This window comes from Diabrotica virgifera, chromosome 1, assembly GCF_917563875.1.
Source record: "Diabrotica virgifera virgifera chromosome 1, PGI_DIABVI_V3a".
Taxonomy (NCBI): domain Eukaryota; kingdom Metazoa; phylum Arthropoda; class Insecta; order Coleoptera; family Chrysomelidae; genus Diabrotica; species Diabrotica virgifera.
In genome coordinates this window covers 225,112,365-225,135,949 of record NC_065443.1, presented here as the reverse complement: position 1 = coordinate 225,135,949, position 23,585 = coordinate 225,112,365, and the positions used below count along the sequence as shown (strand labels likewise).

Sequence of the window (23,585 nt, the reverse complement as noted above, 5' to 3'; positions counted from 1 at the left end):
GTATGGGAGCAATATAAAAGTGAATTATCTCTTATTTCACAGTTTAAAATTCCTTGTTTTTTGAATATTTCCTCTTGTTCCATCTTAGAACTTTATGGATTTGCCGATGCAAGTGAAAATGAATACGCTTGTGTAGTTTAATATTCGTAGTATTGATAGTCGGAACATGGTTCAAGTTAATTTACTTTGTGCCAAATCGAAAGTAGCTCCTGCGAAACAGATTACAATACCTCGATTAGAATTGTTAGCTGCTGTTCATTTGATCAAACTTATGTCGTTTGTATCACAGTCGTGGAAGAATATAATCTTTCAAAAGGTGTATGCTTGGGTAGACACGCAAATAGTATTGCACCGGATTAACAGTTCACCTTCTAGGTTTAAAACTTTCGTCGCAAATCGCATTTCGTATATCCAGACCCATAGTCAAAATTATTCGTGGCATTACATTGAATCTCAAAGTAATGCAGCCGATGGGCCTTCGCGAGGCATACTACCGGCCGCTTTTGTATCGAAACTAGACTGGTTGACAGGTCCTTCGTTTTTGTATAATGTTCCATTAATCTTTTCAGAGGTTCTTCCATCATTGCGGGAAAAATCCCCTTCGGAAGAGGTAAAGAAAAGTTTAGTGTTTGTTTCCACTCGCGAGGAACATTTTTTGTCTTGTTTGTTAAAAACCAATCGTGGTTTACCTCTATCCAAAAAATTTTGGTCTTTATGTTGCGATTCGCGCACAATTCTGGTTTTAAAAAGTCAAAACGTGTAGGACCCTTAAGTTCAGTAGAATTGAAAAGCTCGCTGATTATTCTTGTCAGATTCACACAGGAACAGTATTTTGAAGACCAGCTTCAGTCGAACTCGTTTCCAAAACCATTTCGCAAATTTGGAGTATTTCTAGATGATAATACTCAGTGCTTACGAGTAGGTGGTCTTCCTTGTCGTATGAGACAAAACACCCCTTTTTGTTACCAAAGAAATCTTGTCTTACGACTCTCCTAGTTCGACATTATCATGAAAAGTAAGTACATGCTGGATTTAAGAGTACGCAATTTTTGGTTAGTCAAAGGTTTTGGATATTGTCTTCTAAGCAGTCCGTTAATTCAGTCTTGTCTTAATGCATTAGATGTTGGAAGCAATCTCCTAGGGCCTTACAATCCCCTATGGGTGATTTGCCTAAATTTCGTCTCAGGGCCATTAAACCCTTTTCGGTTTGTGGGGTAGATTATGGTGGACCCTTTTCGATAACTATGTCTGGTTATAGAGGAGTTAGAAGCCAAAAGACATATTTGTGCCTCTTTGTTTGTTGCGCCACAAAGGCTTTATACCTCGAATTGGCTAGTGATTTATCCGCAGAAGCCTTTTTAGCCGCTTTACAGCGTTTTATTGCTCGGAGTGGTCGAGTATCACAAGTATTTTGTGATAACGGTACCAACTTTCATGGCGCGCATCGACAATTGCGTAGCTTTATGTGATGTTGGGGGTTGCTGGACGAAGACACTATCCCGAACAAACAAACTTAAACTTTTTACATAACTTTATTCTTACAAGGTTAAAGGTACAATTACAACTACGTCGACCGACATTATCGTTAGGATAGGTCAATGTGACCCATATCTCGGTAACTATATCCCCTGACTACGCGCCAGCAGAGTTCAGCGAACACACTCATCCAACAACGATGTCTCAGGTACTCGACCTTCCCACTTATATCTATTATATTAAAAACAATGCCCATATGTATTACCATATATGGTTATGCTATACGTATTTCAATAATGACGTGTGCTTTGTTTGCAGTCTTGCGAATGAGTTGAATACTTTGAACTTTGCTACTGTCGTAATAAATTATACAAATTGCAACTATAATATTGACCTTATTCTTATAACAAATAAATTAGGAAAATTCCGTGAGGGTTGTCGTGTACCATCACATCTCTCTGGGCGGGGAAAAGATGAAAGGGAATTTCAGTAACAATTTCCTTTCATCTCTATTTTATATTATTTATGCTGACTGACGTCTCTCCTTTATAAGAAAATTAAACAAACATATTAAAAGAAAATGAGAAAAGAAAAAAAAATGAGATATATAAATATGTACACTGAACCTTAAGTACTAGTAAAAGTCTTATGGTGGACTATTATTACACTTTTACACTATAACATTTTTCAGTACTTATTCTTTTTATATATTATACAGCTTAACGTTATTCTTATGTATGACTACTTGTTTACCCTTTTTCTCAATAATTACGTTAGGCGTTTCATCTTTAATTACGGTATATGGACCCGAAAACAAAGAGTTAAGTTTTGTGTTTGGCTCATTTTTTATTAATACCTTATCTCCTGGTTTATAAGTTATTTTACTCGTTTTGGCATCATATATTTTTTTTCTGCTGTGTTTTGTATGTGTTAGTGTTTCTCTGGCCTCCTTTGCGGCTATTTGTAGTCTGTATTTCAGTTCCATGGGATAGTCGTCAAAATTATACAGGGGTTCTATTTCGTTTTGAACATTTGTCGGCAGTCTACATATTTTTCCGAACACTAATTCGAACGGTGTATAACCCGTTGCTGAGTGTACTGAAATGTTATACGAAAAACAGAAATATTGCACCCATGTACTCCAATTTGTAGGGAATTTTGATAGTTGTATCCTAAGGTACGCATTTAAATGTTTGTGAGTGTTTTCTAAAGCTCCTATTGTTTCGTGGTGATATGCTGTTGAGTTTAGTTTCTCTATTTGCAATAATGAGCATGTTTCCTTAAATGTTCTTGCCATAAACTCTGAGCCTTGGTCTGTGACTATTTTTCTGGGTACTCCATACCTCAGAATAAAATTTTCTACCAATGCCTTGGCTACTGTTTCGGCTTCTTTGTTCTTTATTACATATCCTTCTATGTATTTACTTAGCTCACATTGCAGTGTCAATATATATCTATTCCCACTGTCATCCATCTCAAATGGTCCTACTAGATCTATAAATATTGTGTCGAATGCGCAGGTGGCAGTCGATGTGATAGTTAGAGGTTGTTTGGTTATGATAGAATGCTTATGTCTTTGACAATCGTCGCATCTCTTCACAAATTCCTCGATATCTTTTCGTAAACTATTCCAAAATAATATTTCCTTATATTTTTGTACATTCTATTTATTCCGGCATGCCCTCCTGTTGGTAACATGTGAAAATCATTAATTATAATTCTTCTTAATTTTTCATCTGCTATATTCTGTTTGTCTTGTACTATACATATTTTGATATCTCTTTCTTTAAATATTTTAGGATCCTTTCTTTTCTCTTCAATAATTGGCTGATTCTTATTATTCTTTACTAGTACTAGTTCCTTTATATTCTTTTGTGCGCACATTTGAATCAAGGCTCTCAACGATGCTCGTAGCGCAGTCGTTGATCGAGGTTCTTGATATGTCGAGTTTCTCAACGACGCTCGTAGTGCAGACGTTGATCGAAAATCTCGAATCATATAAATAATATCGTCTTCTTCGTTGTACAATATACTACTATTTGTATTTTCTTCAGCCGAATCTAGCTTCATTGTTTTGCAATCGTCCTTGTCTATCAGTTTTACCTCTACCGCACTTTTCGGGAATTTCAACAATTCGACTACGTCTGGTTGATCAGTCCATTCGTTCTTCGAATCGGCGATTTCCTCCTGCTTTTTCGTTTGTGCTCTCGTCATCACTAATATACTTTTCTCTGAGTCCTTATTTAGTTGCTTTAGTTCTTCTGATGTAACTTATATTCGTGATAAGGCGTCAGCTGTTACATTTTCAGCTCCTTTCACGTATTTAATTGTAAAGTCGTATTCTTCTAACTTCAATCTAAATTTGGTTAATCTGCTGGAAGGGTTTGTCATACCAAATGGTACACCAATGGTCGGTGGTCTGTCAAAATAATAAATTCTTTCTGTAGAAGGTAACGTCTCCATTTAGCAATGCTCCATACTATTGCCAGTAATTCTTTTTCTATCGTAGGATAATTCATTTCCGCTTTATTAAGTGTTCTACTGGCATATGCTACCGGTTTGTCATTCCCGTTTGACAAAGTTGCTCCTAGTGCGATGCCAGATGCATCTGTCCGTAGAATAAACGTGTTCTTCTCCGATAAATCTAGGAATTCCATTACGGGGGGGGGGGGGTTTGATAATGACGCCTTGAGGCTTTCAAAAGCTTTTTGGCATTCTGTTGTCCACTCAAATTTTACATTTTTCCTTGATAGTCTATTTAGAGGTGCGGCTATTTCTGCAAAATGATTGATATGTTTTCTGTAATAATTTGCAAAGGCTACGAATCTTTTTGCTTCTTTTGCATTTTGTGGTATTGTATATTGTTCCAATGCGGTGATCTTTTCCGGATCTGGTGCTATACCTTTATTCGAAATCTTGTGTCCTAAATATAATAGTTCTTTTTTCATAAACTCGCATTTAATTGGATTTAATTTCAGATTTACTTTCCTTAGTCTCTCTAATACCTTCACTAAGTTCTGATTATGCTGTTGTAGACTGTTGCCAAAGACTATCAAATCATCAAGATATATAAACATGTTTTCATAATTTAAACCTGACATTGCCATAGTCATGGCTCGTGAGAAATATCCTGGGCTTGTCTTTAACCCCATCGGAAGTCGTGTCATTTGATATTGACCTCTATCGGTTGCGAATGCTGTGTACGGTCTGGACTTAGAATCGAGTTCTATTTGGTAATATCCTTGGTATAAATCTAAATGTGAAAAATATGTTGCTCCTGATAAAGCGTCTAGGATTTCTTCTATGCATGGTAATGGAAATCTGTCATTCTCAATTTTGTTGTTTAGTTGTCTGTAATCTATCACAACTCTCCATTTCTTGTTTCCATTTTCATCGTTTTTCTTTGGCACTATAAGTAGTGGAGATGAGAATTCTGATATTGCATTTTCAATAATCCCGTCTTTTAACATTTTCTCTACTTGTCTATTTATTTCCGTTTTTTGTCCATGTGGTAATCTATACGGTTTTGTATAAGCAGGTGATACTCCTTTTTGCAATTTTATTTTTGCTTTGTATACGTCCGTGGTTGTGCATGGATCGTTTTCTAAGAAAAACACATCGGAATATTTTACACATATTTTTTCTATTGCTCTTTTTTCCTCTAGCGATAAATTTGTTGTGTTTATTATATTCAAAAGTCTTTCGGCACGACTCACCGATTGTTTTGATTCTCCCATGTGGAAAACGTCGAACTTGTCTAATCTTTCGACCTTCGGTCTAAAATTCTTAACAATTATTTCTCTATCATTGATATTTAATATCCTTATTGGTATTTTTCCGTCGACTGGTTTTGAGACTGTTCCTGCCGAGAAAATTCCTTCCGCTATCTCCTGTGGTATAGTTACAAAATCTCCGTAGTGTGTCCCGATCTCGAAAAAAAATAATTTTTCACATCTCCTAGGTATTATTATCGTATAAATTTCTCCCATAGATAGCATTTCCAAATCTCTTCTCATTCCTTCTACATGTAACGATAATTTTAAGGATTCGTAATTTATTGTAGCAAAATATTGGTATAAAAAATCGCTACCAATAACTCCATCGACTTTATTTGTGAAACTCTTCATAACTGCAAATTCCTGTGTCAACGTTATCTTCTCTGAGTTATCTAATATTTCAAGGTCACACAATAAGGTTCCCCTTGTATATACAGTTTTTCCGGTAACGCCTCGCAAGCTAATACTTCGGGTTTTGTTTATGTCGGTGTAGTTTTTATCTAAACGTTCTTCAAATAAAACGCTGACTGTTGCGCCAGTGTCAATTAATAGTTTTTTGCGTTTTCCTCTGTAATAAACATTAATATAATTTAATCCACTTGCTGTGGAATTATCTGCCTCCATTCGATGGGCCACGAAAAAAATCTACTTCTTGTATTGTGCTTGTGTGTGGCTGCTCTTGGCGGGGCTGCTCCTCTGTTGCGAAATATGCTCCTGGTGAATTTCTGTTGCTGGGGTTTCTACCTTGTGACCAATTATTATTTCTCCCTCGTTGACCATGTCCTGCTCCTCTGTTTCTTTGAGACCTACCTCTGTTATGATATTGTCTTACTTCGTTTCCATTTGTATTTCTATTATTATATGTCTTGTTACCTTCTTTTCTCCTGTCAAAACTATTTTTGTATCCGTTTGTTGTATTTCTTCTTCCGCCTCTATATGTTTTATTCATGTGGTACATTCCTGCAGTTTCCGTTCGAGTTAGCGATTCTTCGTTCTTTGCGCTTGTTATCGCTTCCGCTAAAGTGCTAAAGTTCTTGGCTTTCAAAATTGTCTTTATCTTGTCATTTTTTAAACCGTTAGTAAACACGCTTATTGCAATTTTTTCGTTTACTTTGGCCAGCACTTCTTCTGCATCTCTGTTTCCCTCTGCTTGTGCTATTGTTAATTTAGCCATGAGTTCCTCTAAACTTCTTCCAAATTTTTCTATTGACCTATTCTCTTGTTTCGCTGAGTTGATCTCCGCTGACAGAACAGGGATATATTGTTTTACTAGAAACTTTTCTTTAATATCGGTTATTAGTGCCGCGTTTGAGTTGTAAGTAGTCTTCAGTCGTAATTTTGCTGCTTGCGTTAGTTTCACCTTCAACAGGTACTTTGTTAGTTGCGGTTTTCCCTCCTTATCTAAAAATTCATAGTACAGTTCAATTGCGTCTATGAATGCTCTAATTGATTCTTCGGTGTTTCCTATGTGAGAGATCAGGTTCCCTGCTGTTTTCAGTTCGAATTTCTCTCCCATCTTGTCGTTGTTATGTTCAACTTGTCTTTTCCGTAGTTATGTTTGGACTTTTTCGATTTTTTCTCCAATTTTTGCAATAATATCTGCAATGAATTTGTCTTCTGCTGCCTTACAGCTGTCACCTTTGTATATTTTATGCACCGTCCTAAACTGTTCCGTGATAGTCCTGAGTTTTTCCACCCATTTATCTGTGATTAGCTTATTTTCCCTTCGTTCTATAGTGTCTTTTGTGAGATTCCTATTTAATATAGTTATATCTTCCAGAATACGTTGAAATCTTTCCTCGAACATAAATTCGGCTTGGCCTGACTACGTTACTCAATAGTATATGGCCTAGTGTCTCGAAGTCTCAATTAGTTCGTAAAGCTTATCATTGCCGTTAAGTTTATCAAATATATCAAAAACATATAAAATATTATAATAAAACATAAATGTAAGTAAAATAAAAGGATCAATAATATTGGATAATATTGGATCAGTAAATAAGTAAGTGAGTAATTACATAATAAAAAAAAAATAAAAATGTCAATATGAAAATTAAAAAAAATAGTCATCAAACTTACTTCATAAGCAGTTAAACTGTATTGTATTAAAAAGAAAAATTACTCACGAATATGGGTTCATGTGTCTATGCATTTGGTCCTGGATTCTGGGCGTCTAACCTCAGCATCTCCATTGATTTAGATACTTCCTGTCGGATCTGGCGTCGAAGCTGCTTCTTCCATCGTCGATACAGTAGCCATCCGACGATGATTATGGCCAGGCTGAACGATACAATTCCCAAAACTCCAGGGATTGATAGCTTCTTGTTTTCGCCGGTTTCAGCTGTCACACCTCCGCTGTTGCCTGCTTGGTTTATGAAGATCTGTTCCTCTTTTTCTTTATTCTGGATGTTTCCCATCTTACGTGTAGAGCTGCATACCTCAATCTGTATGCGAACCAGAAAACTCCATTCTTTAACTTAAGGCACGGATCGCCATGTGATGTTGGGGGTTGCTGGACGAAGACACTATCCCGAACAAACAAACTTAAACTTTTTACATAACTTTATTCTTACAAGGTTAAAGGTACAATTACAACTACGTCGACCGACATTATCGTTAGGATAGGTCAAGGTGACCCATATCTCGGTAACTATATCCCCTGACTACGCGCCAGCAGAGTTCAGCGAACACACTCATCCAACAACGATGTCTCAGGTACTCGACCTTCCCACTTATATCTATTATATTAAAAACAATGCCCATATGTATTACCATATATGGTTATGCTATACGTATTTCAATAATGACGTGTGCTTTGTTTGCAGTCTTGCGAATGAGTTGAATACTTTGAACTTTGCTACTGTCGTAATAAATTATACAAATTGCAACTATAATATTGACCTTATTCTTATAACAAATAAATTAGGAAAATTCCGTGAGGGTTGTCGTGTACCATCACAGTGCTCTCGATAAAGAAAATATTAAATTTTCTTTTGCGCCTCCTGCGGCTCCACATTTCGGTGGTATTTATGAGCGCGGCATTCGTTTAGTAAAAGAGCATATTTCTCGGTTAGTCGGGGCTCAAATCTTGACATATGAAGAATTTTACACTGTCCTGACGTTAACTGAGTCCGTTTTAAATTCGCATCCTCTCACCCCATTGACCAATGATGTTGAGGATCTCAACGCTTTGACCCCAGGGCATTTCCTAACTCTTGAGCCTTTGACATCATTGCCTGTGCTTGATTTTTCGGAGGTATCCCTCAATCGTTTGTCCCGATGGCAGTTGTTACAACGCATCCATAGGGATTTTTGGGCCCGATGGCGTAAGGTGTATTTACATACCTTACAAGAAAGGTCCAAATGGTTAGATTCTGGCTTTGTACCTAAAGTCGGTACTTTAGTTGTTTTAAAGGAGGATAATTTGGCTCCGTGTAAATTTCGCGTCTTGTTGAGTTGCATGAGGGCAAAGACGGGGTAGCTCGGGTAGCCACCGTGCTTACGACTACCGGAAATTTGAAACGGCCTCTTGTCCGACACTGTCCCTTGCCGATAGAGGATTAGATGCCAACTTTTCGGTGCTTTAGATTTACTTTAAATTTATTTTTCGTTACTTTACACTTTTTTTTGTTCGGATTTGTTAGTAGGACTGCGACAAAACCACCATTTTAATTTTAATTTTGATTTAAGCTTAAGTTTTAATAGTTGTTAGTTTAATAATATATATTGGATTTGTTTGTTTTGTAATTGCTTGTTGCCCAAATAGTGATATGTAGTATTAGGTATTGATAAATGCATTATGGCCTTTAAACGGGGGAGAGTGTTGGAAATCCCATAAAATTTATTTGGTGGTTTAAATAGTTCGAAATCATATCCCTTTTTACCCTTGTCGACGCCTGTGTTGTTCCTTGCTAGCATGTTATCATCGAAATTCACATAGCGAAGAAGATCGGACGCTTATCACTTGAGATCCAAGAATTCTTCCCCTACGATATAAAGAATGAGATGCATTCGAGACTTCGAGAAGTGTACACACGCGAAATATTGTTGGATTTCACCGTTAAGGCTTTGATTGTAAGTTTTTACCTTTTATTTGTTCATCATCATCATCATTCTCTTCGCCTTATCCCTATGCGGGGTAGGCTTCCCTAATTGCATTTCTCCACACAATTCTATCTTGGGCCATATCAATGTTAACCCCCTTTACCAACATGTCCTGCCTTATCGTCTCCCCCCAGGTCTTCTTTGGTCTTCCTCTCCTACTCCTTCCAGGAATCTGCACTTCAGCTATTCTTCGTATTGGGTGGTTAACGTCTCGACGTTGAACATGACCAAACCTTTACCTTTTATTTGTTATTACCTATATATCTCCTTTGTTTAGTTTTTGAAATATTTACCAACCAGATAATGTAAATTTGTATATGTATTGCGCTTATGGGGAACTCACACTTTTCTCTCAATAGAAGCTACCAGATGGGATAAAAATTCATTCGCAGGTGTTGTAATTAGTGTTTATTGCTTGTTTTTGATATGATTATGTCTCGTACAGTATCTGCTATTAGTAAACATATACAGTGAGTTGAGCTTGTTACGATTTTCATATAAAATTGGTTATAACTTTGTAATTACCCTGTATAACAAGGGTGTAAAGTGTATACAATACTCCCCTCTTCAATTTGTTGTGGTAAATCACATCGCGATAAATCGCAGCAACATATCGCAGCGTCTAAACAGCGTTTCAATCATCAACAAATCCCAGAAATTTGTCATCACAAAAAGTTGCTGTGACTTATCGCTGTGTCTAAACGCCGCTTTACATAACGATTTACAGAACGACCTTCACACGTTCAGAACCGCAGAACCCATCTATTTCGAATTATATTTTTACGGTGTTTTATGAAAAAATATAACAGGGAGGTGCGAAATTATGGAATGAATTCATTTTTTCGGGAATGGAAAGATTTTGGAGAGAAATCCCGAAACAGTTCGATTTTTATTTTTATATTATGATTTTTTTTGGCATATTTATCATACCTGCTAGTGACGGCATCCATCTGAGCGTGATGACGGAATCGATATTTTTTTTAATGAGAATAGGGGTTGTGTGATACATCATATTATGAAGCATTATTCCATTATCTTTTCAGTTATATAAACATTCCTATACTACTTATTTAAACAGGGTGGCCAAAAGAATAATTTTTGAATAAAAGTAATTCACACAAAAAGAAGAATGTATGTAATTTTTTTAATTCTAATTTAAAATACATTTTATTGCCGTCAGAAAATGGAAAAATCATTTATTTGACAAATAAACATTTTCGCTTAAATTCAATGTCAAAGCTACCACCCACCTGCCTCTCGTCAGTCTGAACACCTAATTTAACGTAAAGCTACGTTTATTTGACATATAAATTTTTTGTTTTGGTTCTGACAGCAGTAAAATATATTTAAAAAAAATACATTTTACGTTTATTCAGCAATCTGTTAGTTATAAAAATTCTAACAATAAGCGTCTTTGGGATTTGAAGTAAAAAAAATTGACGTTAGAGAGGCCAGTCCAATGACTGGACCTCTAGTATGGAAAAAACATGGAACAAACATGGCATTCCGATAATATGCTACATACAAACATACATTTTACATTTACAAACAATACATATATCTAAAATATAAACACAATTACGGTGAGTTATAAAACTTATTTATAAATAAGGTCCAGTGGATTTTTTCATTTTGGTCTGTGAGTTTGTTGACTATTATCAAGCAAGTTTATTGCCAGGGTATTTGGATGGCTTTCTAGGCGTTTTATGTACCGAACACTGCACTGAACTATCACTTCACTGATCGTAGGTACTTTTATATCACAATAAATGTCTTTGTTTGACACGAACCATGGGGCGTCTGTTATAGAGCGTAACACTTTAGGTTGTAATCTTTTCATTATTGATATGTTGGATTTTGCTGCTGTACCCCATAGCTGGATCCCATAGGTCCAGACCGGTTTGAGTATTGTATTATTGTATAACAAGAGTTTGTTACGTATAGACAACTTCGATGTTCTGCCCAGTATCCAATAATGTTTACGAAATTTTAAATTTAACTGTTGGTAGTTTTTCCTTATATGTGTTTGTTCTCCATGTCAAAGTTTTGTCCAGGTGCATACCAAGGTATTTAATGCTTTCGGCTCGTGGAATTGCTTTGTTATTTATTTCTATATTAGGCGATATTTTGCGGCATTTTGTAAATATAAATATATTATATTGTGATTGTGATTCATTGATCTTTATTCGCCATTTCTTTGTCCACTTTTCAGTGTTCCTAATATTCCTTTGAAGAGATTCGCGGTAGCTGTTGTGGGATTTTCATCTGTGACTAACATAGCTATGTCGTCTGCGAATGTTGTAGTCGTTATATTTTCGTTTGTTGGTATGTCGTGTGAAAAGAGAATTGAATAACCTTTTAAATGATTTACGCACGTACCCTATTCTCATTTAAAAAAAATATCGATTACCTCATCACGCCCAGATGGATGGCGTCACTAGTATGATATAGGTAAAAGCCAAAAAATCATAATTTAAAAATAAAAATCGACCTGCTTCGGGATTTCACTCCAAAATCTCCGGTTCTCGAAAAATTAATTTATTCCATAATTTTGCCCCTCATTATTATTGTTTTGGTAAGTGATCTCCTTGGTGTGTTCTGTTTAACCTTTCAGAGATAACGTGGCATGATGGTACATAAAGTGTAACGTGCGGACTCACAGTCCGCACATCCAGAAAAGGTCCAAAAAACAAATATTTTCGGAAAAACGGTCTAAGAGCTTGTCAATTGTTTAAATATAACACAAAAAAACATTTGCAAACAAATTTATTATAACTTGCACATAAAATCATGCTTCAAAAATAGAAGTTAACGGATATATCCTTTTCACATTTTGAGTCCTATAAATCACAAAAACCTAAATTAAAAAAATACAAAACAATTATTTCTAAGAAACTAAATAATGACTAAATAAAAACAAATGTTTGAGCTGCGCAAAGTACATACATGAATGAACGGAAATAAGCCAATCTTCGCTGATGTTTTCGGAGATTCTAAGATTCTCTCCTCAATGTCTTCTTCCATGTCGGTATCGTGGTCCCGTACTTCTTCATAATCTCCTTCCAAACTAGGATCATCATCGTCAGGTTCAGCTTCTGGCTCAGAATCAGAGATAAATTCCGCATGCCGCTTTTCAAGATATGCTAGTTGCTTTTCGAAACTCATCTTAAAAAATCTGTAACAAAAATAAGTTTATATACAGAAAACGTAATCAGTAGATCACTCCCAATTATAAATTACATAAATATTTTTATATTCACCCTAAAAATAAAATATTTTAAAATTGAATCTTACCTGAAGATTTGTGGCAACTTGTATAACGTGCGGACTCACGTTCGGCAGGTCAATATAGCAGCAGAACTAAACGCACTAAGACAATTCTCACAACATTACTGAATAGAGTATCCCCTCACTTGAAGCTAGCGAGCACGCCATGACCGAGATCGTAATAATTAATCGTCAGAAATCGACAAATATTTAGACAAGCGGAATCACAGTCCGCACGTTAACTCTGAAAGGTTAAATACCATATTATGGTGTAATTATGTTAAAAAAATAGTCGTCTATTGGTGTTTTGCTGACTATCATAGATCTAATTTTTAAAAGCATTATTCAGTGAATTTTGGAATAACACTGTCAATTAAAAACAGTAAGTCTTCTACAGAATTTGTAAGAAATACAGTATCGTCCGCATATTTCAGATCATCATTATTAATGGCGTTACATCTCTTCGTGAGTCTTTGTCATATTTACCATTTTGTCTAACTCCTATTTTCTCCAGATCTTCTCTAACTGCACCTTTCTGCCTTCTGCCCTCTTCTAGGCTGTCCTATTTTCCCCAAAATACATTTAGTCTGGGCTGATTATCGGAGAATAGGCCATTTTTGGGAAAAGTTATTTACCAGCAATTTTATTGCTGGAATCGAATTATAAGATCCTATATATTAATATTATAGGTATGCAAAGTCCTCAGATAGTGTGCTACTTTTTTTATAAACAAAATGGCTCACGAAAATCGTGTTTTTTTCAATTATTGCTCTATAACTCCGAAGATTTTAACTTTACAACAAAAACACCCAAACAAAAATTCACCGTCATTAAATTCTGCATAGAGACGCGTTTTTTCCGATTTGCTTCGACGAAAATTTTCCTCCTCGGAAAATGCGGGTTTTCTCAACAAAATCTTTAATTTCCAAATAAAGTTTTAGATAAGTAATTATCTACCAATAATTAAATAATTTGGTGACTTAAAAGCCTTTTTGGTTTAGATTATAGTTCCAGAAGCTGATGAAAATTAAACGAATATTTTAGCAACAATTCATTGTAAATTAATAATTTACGGTCGCAATAATAACCAAAATAATTATGATACACTGATCAAGCTTTGAAATCTTATAAAGATGAGATGCCTATTTAATATTTTGTCGACAAAATATGAATTTTTTATTTTTTTTGCATAATCTTTAAATGTTTATAAAAAAATAGTTATAAACAAATTAACGTTTCTCAGAAAGTTTTTATTATATTATAATTTAAAAAAAATAGCTAAAATGGGCATTTTAAATATCTTTAAAATGAATGCTTTAAAACTTTTTTGCAACCATTTGTAAAAAAGTTATGAAACAGCAAAATAATCATATGATTACTACTGTGTTTATACTTTTTTTTTAATTCTTTCAAAGCGTAGAAGTGAGTTTAAAGTACAAGCTAATTATTTACAAAAAAATAGCGATTATCAGTTTAATAGTTATATTTTAATTAAAGATTATAAATATATTTTTTTGTAATTTACACGTGCGAAAGTAGAGTAACACAGTACTGTAGCTAACATTTTCACTCGGAGCGACGACCGGCCGCGTGATGTACACTTTTAATAAATAATGCATGCTGCGTGTCAGTCGCTTCGAGTGAACATTTTAGCTCCGACTCTGTATCAGGCCTACGTTTGCGCTAAAAATTACAAAAAAAGTGTTTTTAATCTTTGATTAAAATATAACCATTGCAGTAATTTTTGACATTCTTTGTGAGTAATTAGGTTGTACCATAGACTCACTTTTAAGCTTTGAAACAATTAAAACTAATTATAAACAACGGAGATTTCGTATATTAACTTTGCTGTTTCATAACTTTTTTGCAAATGGTTGGAAAATTTTTTTAAAGCATTCATTTTCAAGACCTATGAAATACGCATTTTAAGTATTTTTTTAAATTAGAATGTAATGAACAATTTCTGAGAAATGTTAATTTGTTTATAACAATTTTTTTAAACATTTAAAGATTATGCAAAAAATTAAAAATTTATATTTTGTCGACAAAATATTAAATAGGCATCACACCTTTATAATCTTTCTAAGTTTGATCAATGTCTCATGATTATTTTGGTTGTTATTGCGACTGTAAATTGTTCATTAACAATTGAATTGTTGCTAAAATATTCGTTTCATTTTCACCGGCTTCTGAATTTTTAATCTATAACAAGAAAGCTTTTATTTCACCAAGCTATATAATTATTGATAAATAATTACTGGCCCAAAAAATTTATTTGAAAATTCGAGATTTTTTTGGGAGAACCCACATTTTCCGGGGAAAATTTTCGTCGGAGCAAATCGGGAAAAACATGTCTCTATGCAGAATTAAATTGGGGTGAATTTTTATTTGAGTGTTTTTGGTGTAAAGTTAAAATCTTCGGAGTTATAGAGCAATAATTGAAAAAAATAAGATTTGTCGGCGCCATTTGGTTTATAAAAAAAGTAGCACACTATATGCGGACTTTCCATACCTATATTAATAATATATAGGATCTTATAATTCGATTCCAGCAATAAAATTGCTGGTAAATAACCTTTCTTTGTACTTTACTAATTAGACCAGCGTATTATAACTATTTTTTTTTCAAAATTTAAAGATTATGCAAAAAAAAATTTATATTTCGTCGATAAAATATTAAATAAGCATCTCATCTTTATAATCTTTATAAGTTTGATCAATGTATCATGATTATTTTGTTTATTATTGCGATCGTAATTTGTTAATTAACAATTGAATTGTTGCTAAAATATTCGTTTAATTTTCACCGGCTTCTGGAATTACAATCTATGCCAAGAAAGCTTTGATGTCACTAAGTTATTTAATTATTGATTAATAATTACTTACCTAAAACTTTATTTGAAAATTAGAGTTTTTGTTAGGAAAACCCGCATTTTCCGAGGAAAATTATCATCGGAGCAAATCGTGAAAAACAAATGTCTATGCAGAATTTAATTGCGGTGAATTTTTATTAAGCTGTTTTGGTTGTAAAGTTAAAATCTTCGGAGTTATAGAGCAATTATTGAAAAAAATACGATTTGTCGGCGACATTTTGTTTATAAAAAAAAGTAGCACACTATCTGCGGACTTTGCATACCTATATTATTAATATATAGGATCTTATAATTTGATTCCAGCAATAAAATTGCTGGTAAATAACTTTTCCATGAATTTTGCTAATTAGCCCAGAGTAATTATTAATTTGTAAAGCGGCTATGGTTAATGCGTATCACATATCCTACCCATTTTAGTATAATAATTGGCCTTTATATATTCCAGTTAATTATTCTTTCCTAATAGAAATTCTTTCTCACAAAATTCATTATGGTAGGGGAGCCCAAGCGGGGATTTTTGCAGTTACTCGAGCGCGTCAGATTATCATATGGAGAGAAACCTGGTACCCTGCAGATGTACCTATACCATAAATTGGCTCTTAACACAAATGAGTTCGTTAAGGGGGCCCGAAAAAAAATCTATCCTTAAAAAAACTTAAAATTGTCAGATTAAGATAAGGCAAAATATGCAAAATATGCAAAAGAATGTATATTTCAAAAATCTGACGATTTTAGCCAAGCGTAAGCAGATGGATGAGTCCCAAAATTTCACAAGAAAAAGGCGAATATTTCGCGAAATAAATGACAGATCGAAAAACTAAAAAATATGTTTTCAATATTTTTTAAAAATCTATCGTATGATACCAAACATGACCCCCACGGAGAGTGGTGGGGGATAAAATTTAATATTTTAAATACGAATCCTGCGATATTTCGCGAAATGAACATCAGATCGAAAAACTGTAAAATACACTTAGTCGATATTTTTTAAAAATCTATCGAATGGCATCAAACACGACTCTCTACGGAGGTGGGGTGGGGGGTTACTTTAAAATCTTAAATGGGAGCCCCCACTTTTTATTGCAGATTTGGATTTCTTACGTAAAAATAAGTAACTTTTATTCGAAATATTTTTTCGAATTATGGATAGATGGCGTTATAATCGGGAAAAACGATTGTTGGAAATGGAAAATTAAATTAAAAAATGGCAAGCGCCCACTAAAATTGAAAACTTAAATAAACTTTTTTTGGTTTTAGGACCTATTCTTCACAACCAAATAGGTCTCAGTAACGCTCGAGTGACTGCACATTTAGCATACTTTGCTCCCCTACTTATGTCGGTGGCTTAAAAAATATCTTAGGCATAAAAAAGATTTAAAGTTACCTACACCGCATGCAACTTTCTTTTCTTTGAAGTTTTCGGCACATATATTTCGTTCTGTAACTTTTACGCCCTTCGTCGAGGAAAAAAGTTTTTCACAAGTTTGACTGTCTATGATTTTGGTGGAGATTTCCAGTAAGAACGGAGTATAGTTGACTCGATGCTAAAAAGCACAAAAAAGAATAATATAATTTATTTAACTTAGACTTAGGCAAATGCAAATAAAAATGTATGAAATATGCGCATAAATATGCAGTGTTTTAAACATCTTCACATATTGTACTAACATGCGTAGGTATTTTTATACATATACTATGTAATTTAAATATTTAAGTATTTTAACAAATAAATAATATTATTTCGAATTGTGGTAACAACAAAATTATCAAATGCTGTTTTTTTTCTAGCAAAAACATATGGCTTCTATCTGAGTATATAAAAAAACTATTTCGACGTCAACTAATGTAACTGGGGCATTTTTCAAATTCACCATAATAGTTGGCTCTAAATTAAATGGTTCGGAAAATGTCCCAGCTAGCAATTGAACCTCTTAAGAAAGAACCTGGTAACTACTGTTTTTTCCACGGTTGTTTAAAATTTTGGAAAGTTTCCTTACCAATATACATAATTACTTTTAACATTTTGACACAATGATTCAAATTCTTTTATTAAAAATGTACTGTCTAACAATGATAATTTGGAGGAATCCTATTGAGTAATAGTTTTCTGAACAAAACTACATATATAGTTTGATTTTATGAATGACACGGAACTGTTTATTTTCGGCATTTTCCAAGCACATCAATTACAGATACAGGTGTTTACGGCTTATTTTACAACAAAAGTGAGAAAATGACCGTCAAAATAAAAATTTTTAATACTTAGAAATATAAACTGGCAGATTTTGGAACCCTTGTAGGATAAAACGTGGCAAAACTATGTATAAGCCGCTATATCTTTTATTAGTTTCGATACCACAAAATTGAATACCAGGTGATTATAAATCAACATTAAATATTGAGATTTCCAACCTATTTGTTACATGAATATAAAAATATATAACCAAAATATCAAATTATACGAATTTTATGCACAATTATATAAAAATATGCAAAATTTGATATTTTTGCATTTTTTATGCATAATATGCAAAATATGCAATCTGCATATTTGCCTAAGTCTATATATAACATACATACACTGAGGAAGTTTGAGTTGGAATAAATTCATTATCTCGAGAATGGGTGAATTTCGAGAGAAATCCTGTGACAGGTCGATTTTTATTTGTAAATTATGACTTTTTGTCATATTTATATCGTACTAATGATGTCATCCATCTGGGAAGGATGACGTACTCCATGATGTTTTTAAATGAGAGTAGGGATGGTGTGATAGCTTATTTGAAAAGATATTTAATTCTCTATTTAGTAATATAAACGTTAAGGTAATTGTTTATACAGGGTGTCCAAAAAAATTAATTTTGAATTAAATTAATTAAGACAAAAAGAAGAATGTATGCAATTTATTTAATTCAAAATACATTTTAGTGCTGTCAGAAAACAGAATGAAATTATTATGTGACAAACAAATATTATTTTCGATTAAATTCAATGTTACAGCTGCCACCCACCTGTCTCTTAGCAGTTTGAACATTGAATTTAAGCGAAAAGCAATGTTTATTTGCGAAATAAATATTTTTACCTGTTTTCTGACAGCAGTAAAATGTATTTTGAATTTAATAAATTGCTTACATTCTTCTTTTTGTGTCAATTAATTTAATCAAAAAAATATTTTTTGGCCACCATGTATAAATAATTGGATTATTGTTTATATTACTAAATATCCATTCATTCAAATGAGCTTTCACACAACCCCTACTCTTATTTAAAAAAAATCATCGATTACGTCATCACGCCCAGATGGATGACGTCACTAGAATTATATATATACCAAAAAGTCATAATTTAAAAATAAAAATTAACCTGTCTCAGAATTCCTCTCCAAATTCGTCCATTCTCGATATAATGAATTTATTTAAACTCAAACGTCCTCACTGTACTTATATATTGAATAAACAAGTTATATTTAGCACGATTTATATAGTAAAGAAAAGATTGGAATAAATTGAAAAAATTGAATAAAATTATATGAAAAATATACTGTTGCATATCTATCACTATGATTTTAAAACGTGAATTATTGTGAAAAATGTTTGTTTGTATATGTTTACTCCTATTAGAAACCCTATAAAATCAACAATTAATACTATAGTTAATACTATTGCAGTCACTGAAGGTTTTCACCTCCGATTTCGTTGAACCTCCATTGATTTTCATGAAAATTGGTGAGTTGTTAGATACCTCAAGGAACAAAGGTGAGATGATGCAAACTTGCGCTTTTACCCTGGGGGTGAAAGCTTCTCGGGGGCGAAAATTATTTTATTAAAAATATTACCATAAATCGGTATAGGGACATATTCTAAGTAAGATTTGTTATAATAAAGTTATTAATATAAATCAATACTTTTTAAGTTATTGAAGATCAAAGATTTTATTTTTTCGTAAAAAAATGCATGCTTTAGCTGTTTTTCACGTATAACTTAAAAACTATAAGCTTTTACAAAAAAAGTTATTACTATCAAAATTCAAGAAAATTAGAAATTAAATACACTTCTTATTTAAAGCACTAAACTTTTGTTAATTCAAAGTGAGTTATGGGCAATTGAATGTATATTTTTTTCGACGATTACTCAAATCTAAGTATTCAAGCTTAAATAAAGGGAAAACCCATTTTATAAAAAATACCTCCTTAGCACTTGTCAAAGTACTTCAGAATACTTATAAAATGAGCTTCAAAAGAAGTAAGTAGCATTAAAATTAAGCAAGTTATGATGAAAATAAGGGAACCCTTTCGAATTTTTAGAAAAAAGTGAAAAATAAAACATACGCCATTTCCACATCCGATCCTCCTGGACGAATATTGGCATCATCAGATCAGTCTATATCGGATCGGATCGAAGAAATACGGTTCCAATATACGCTGTGAGCTCGTACGTAGAGGGAATATTTACAAATTCGCGAGCGCCAGTAGTGACAAGTCTGTAAATGTTTACTGGAAATTTTACATAAATGTCAAAGTGATTAATTTAAAATTAAAAGTAAAAACATTAATTATAAAAAATATTAGTTCGTCAAAGCTGTGGTATATATTTTTACCTTAAATATACTTACGTTTTAAATACTGAATTTAAGTTTTTTTAATGTTCCGTAATATCGTTGATTAAAATAAACGGTAATCTTAGCGCCATCTACACGATAATTGTGAAAGTATCCGAAGTAAGAAATTCATATTTTATCAATAGAACGTCAAAATGATTAGCAAAATTATAAAAAAATCGAGTACAATTTAATTAATTTTTGCGTTGTAAATATTAAGCGATAAAAATTAAATAATACATTTAAAAATTATCGGTGAAAGTTGAATTCGTAATCCGCCAGGAGCGCCACCAGCGAAGCTCAGAGCCTATAGGTGTACACTAAACTATGGGATATACAAAAATTAGTTGGCTGAAATAACAAAACAGTTCATAACGTCGCATTGACAATCTGCCTCTGACATACTTCTAAAGTTCCTTCACCTTTCAGTTCAGTTGACATTCAATTTTCAACATGTGAGGTTCATCCTTTTCATATCACATCCACGTGGGTTAGAGCCCTCTGTTGCCCTGGGCACAGAATAAATAACCATACAGTAACTGGTGCAACCTCACTTTTGCGACTGACGTGACAGTTGCTTATAGTTAAATTTTATATTTATATATGTTTTATTTTATATTATTTCGGTCCCAACAAAATCAATGGAGACGACAGTCAGATTCGCTTCTGTGTGGTTATTTATTCTGTGTCCTGGGTAATATCCAGGAATATTTGCAACATCCATCTGATTTAATCATAATATGTAGTATCATTTAAGATCTTGCAACTAAAGGGTTTTTAACCATAACTTTTTGGTGGCTCACGCATGCATGCTATTGTAAGTACGGCCTCTGTCAATTCTTAACCTTAGTTAACTTTTACACCATTGTCTTTTATTAATTAAGTTATACTTATCATTTTAGTGCTTAACACTGATGATGGATTACTTTTTATTCCGAAAACATTCTGTTTTGTGATGTAACCCTTATTGGGGTCTTTTAAAGATACCTTTTACAAAGGATCCTGTATTTTTTACATACAAAAATGTTTATAACAAAACTAATGTTTATATTTTGAGTTTTAAAATTTAAAAAAGAAAAAAAAACTAAAGACAGATTAAACTTTTATACATAATGTTTACCTCAGTTTTGCCCCAACCCGCAGTAGTAACTTTTGTGCCTGCTGGTACTTCATAATCTTGTTCTGGCAATTGTATAGGTTGGATTTTCTTGGAAAATGTAACTTTTTTTGCTAACTGAAATACATTGAAATTCAAATATTTTAAATACTTTATAGAAAATTACTATACAGTGCTAATCAAATGCCTGTTTCCCGTCTCGTATCTTTTGAACGGTTGTATAGTGACATTTGGAGGGACGCAATAAACAGACGTAAGATTCTCAAACAGTTATAACAGGTGACAAAAAAGTGACAGATAACGTTACAGAGCCACTGTGACCGATAATTTTAAATAGGACCTTATGGCAAATCTAGTGATACCTTAGTGTAGGAAACAGAGGGTGAACCTCGCAAAATAGACACAAGTCCGGTTTAATTTTTTTCTGGTATATCAAGGGGTGCTTATTGTGAGACTAAATTTTTCTTAAAAAAAATTTTGCCCCGGAACCCACTTTTCATCTCTTTAAAGGGGGTAATTTTTGGTTTTTGGAAACGTAGCCCTTCCTGTGCGTTTTCCAAAAAAATTACTTAATAGTAAAATGAAAAAGGACTATATTTTCTACTATTTATTTCCCGACAGCTGTAATGGATATCAACAAGAAACCCTGCGGCAATTAATTACAAAAAACTGACTAATTTTTTGGTATAGGTTTAATTTAAGGGCAATTGCCCATTTTTTAATTACATGGTGTTAAATTTTAAAAAACCCCTTTTATACCATCTGAACCAACCGCTTATGCTAGAGTAAAAAAACTTTTCAGCGATTAACCATGTACAAGTATTATTTACAAATTTGTATAATGCACCCCCATATTTTCCCCAGAACCACCCAAAAAAGAGAATTAATAAAGATAATATTCAAAAATTTATTTTGGGCCACCACTGTGGCTTTAGGGTGCAAAGAAAGTAAAATATGTATGGGTAATAATGTGTAGCAGACAGTGTGTTCTTTTAATTTCCATTAGTACGTTATCAATAAAAATAATATTTAACTAAAAAAAAAATAAAAACTGGAGCCTGCCAAAGCATTTCTGAGGTTTACGGCGCCACTGTGTCTTAACGGTTACTTATACGAAAAAAATGCATAGGACCTTATTTGTAGAGAAAATAGCGGTCTTTAATTTTGTATAAGCTTTGTTTAAAAAAAAATCATAGGTAATAAGAATATAGGGGTAGTTTCCGCAGGAATGTTGCAATAACCATATATATTTATGAAAAACTCTATTAATGAATCATATGCCCATATGGGTCAAAAAGCAAAAAAAAATTTTTTTTAAACCCCTCATTTTATTATTATCTATGTTTTGGCTACTTTACAGGGGTTGCATCAAGAAATCGCTTTAGGCGTCCATGCATGGGTAATAAGAACGTGCGCAAAATGATATATGAAGCATTTTAATAAAGGGGATGGTGTGTGAAGGATTTCAAGAAAATCACTTTCTTTATTATTTCTTCTTTTTTAAGGGTGGTTCCGGTGAAAAATGGGGTGCATTATACAAATTTGTAAATAACGCCAGTATTTGCATAATCGCTGAAAGTTTTTTTACTCTAGCATAAGCGGTTCAGATGGTATAAAAAGGGGTTTTTTTAAATGTAACAACCTGTAATTAAAAAATAGGCAATTGACCTTAAATGAAACCTATACCAAAAATCAGTCAATTATTTGTGATTAATTTACGCAGGGATTCTTCTTAATTTCCATTACAGTAGGGAAAATTATTTTTTTAAAAACTTGCCAAATTTGGGGCGCCACCGCCGCTAAACGGTGGGTGATAGACATATGCTGTCTATCACCCACTAATAGTAGGAAATATAGTCCTCTTTATTTCACTATTAAGTAAATTTTTTGCAAAACGTACAGGAAAGGCTACGTTTCGCAAAAACCACAAATTTCCACATTTAGAGGGATGAAAATGGGGGTTCCGGGTCGAAATTTTTTAAGAAAAAGTTAGTCTCATAATAGGCACTCCTTGATATACCAAATATAAATAAAACCGGGCTTGTGTTCATTTTGCGAAGTTCAAACTCTGTTTTCTACACTACCTCGTTTGAAAGGTATTGAAAATTCATATTCAATCGTACTAATTTTGTTTGGGTATAAGTTGTTTTTGATTTTGATGAATACATAAAATAAATATAAAATTGAAGTTTCGCCTTTAACCAATAAAAATTAAAAAGTTTGCCTATGGTAATTTGTCAAAAAAGTTTGACTTTTTTCAATTCTCTAGTTGTTTTTACGTCAACGTCAACCTTTTTAACAAGTAATCATAGGCGGACGTTTGAATTTTTATTAACTGAATGCGAAACCGCAATTTTATATTTATTTAATTTATTC

At 33.2% G+C, this 23,585-nt stretch overlaps 1 protein-coding gene across 1 annotated transcript in view; it reads right to left on the bottom strand.

Annotated features, from left to right (window-relative positions):
• Window positions 1–23,585, bottom strand: part of LOC126892896 (trypsin-7-like) — a 69,857-nt gene that overhangs the window by 23,870 nt on the left and 22,402 nt on the right. The window contains exons 2-3 of the mRNA XM_050662728.1: window positions 21,213–21,326; window positions 16,885–17,040 (exon numbers count right to left, since the gene is read on the bottom strand). Of these exons, the coding sequence (XP_050518685.1) occupies window positions 16,885–17,040; window positions 21,213–21,326 (270 nt within the window). The remainder of the gene's footprint in view (window positions 1–16,884; window positions 17,041–21,212; window positions 21,327–23,585) is intronic.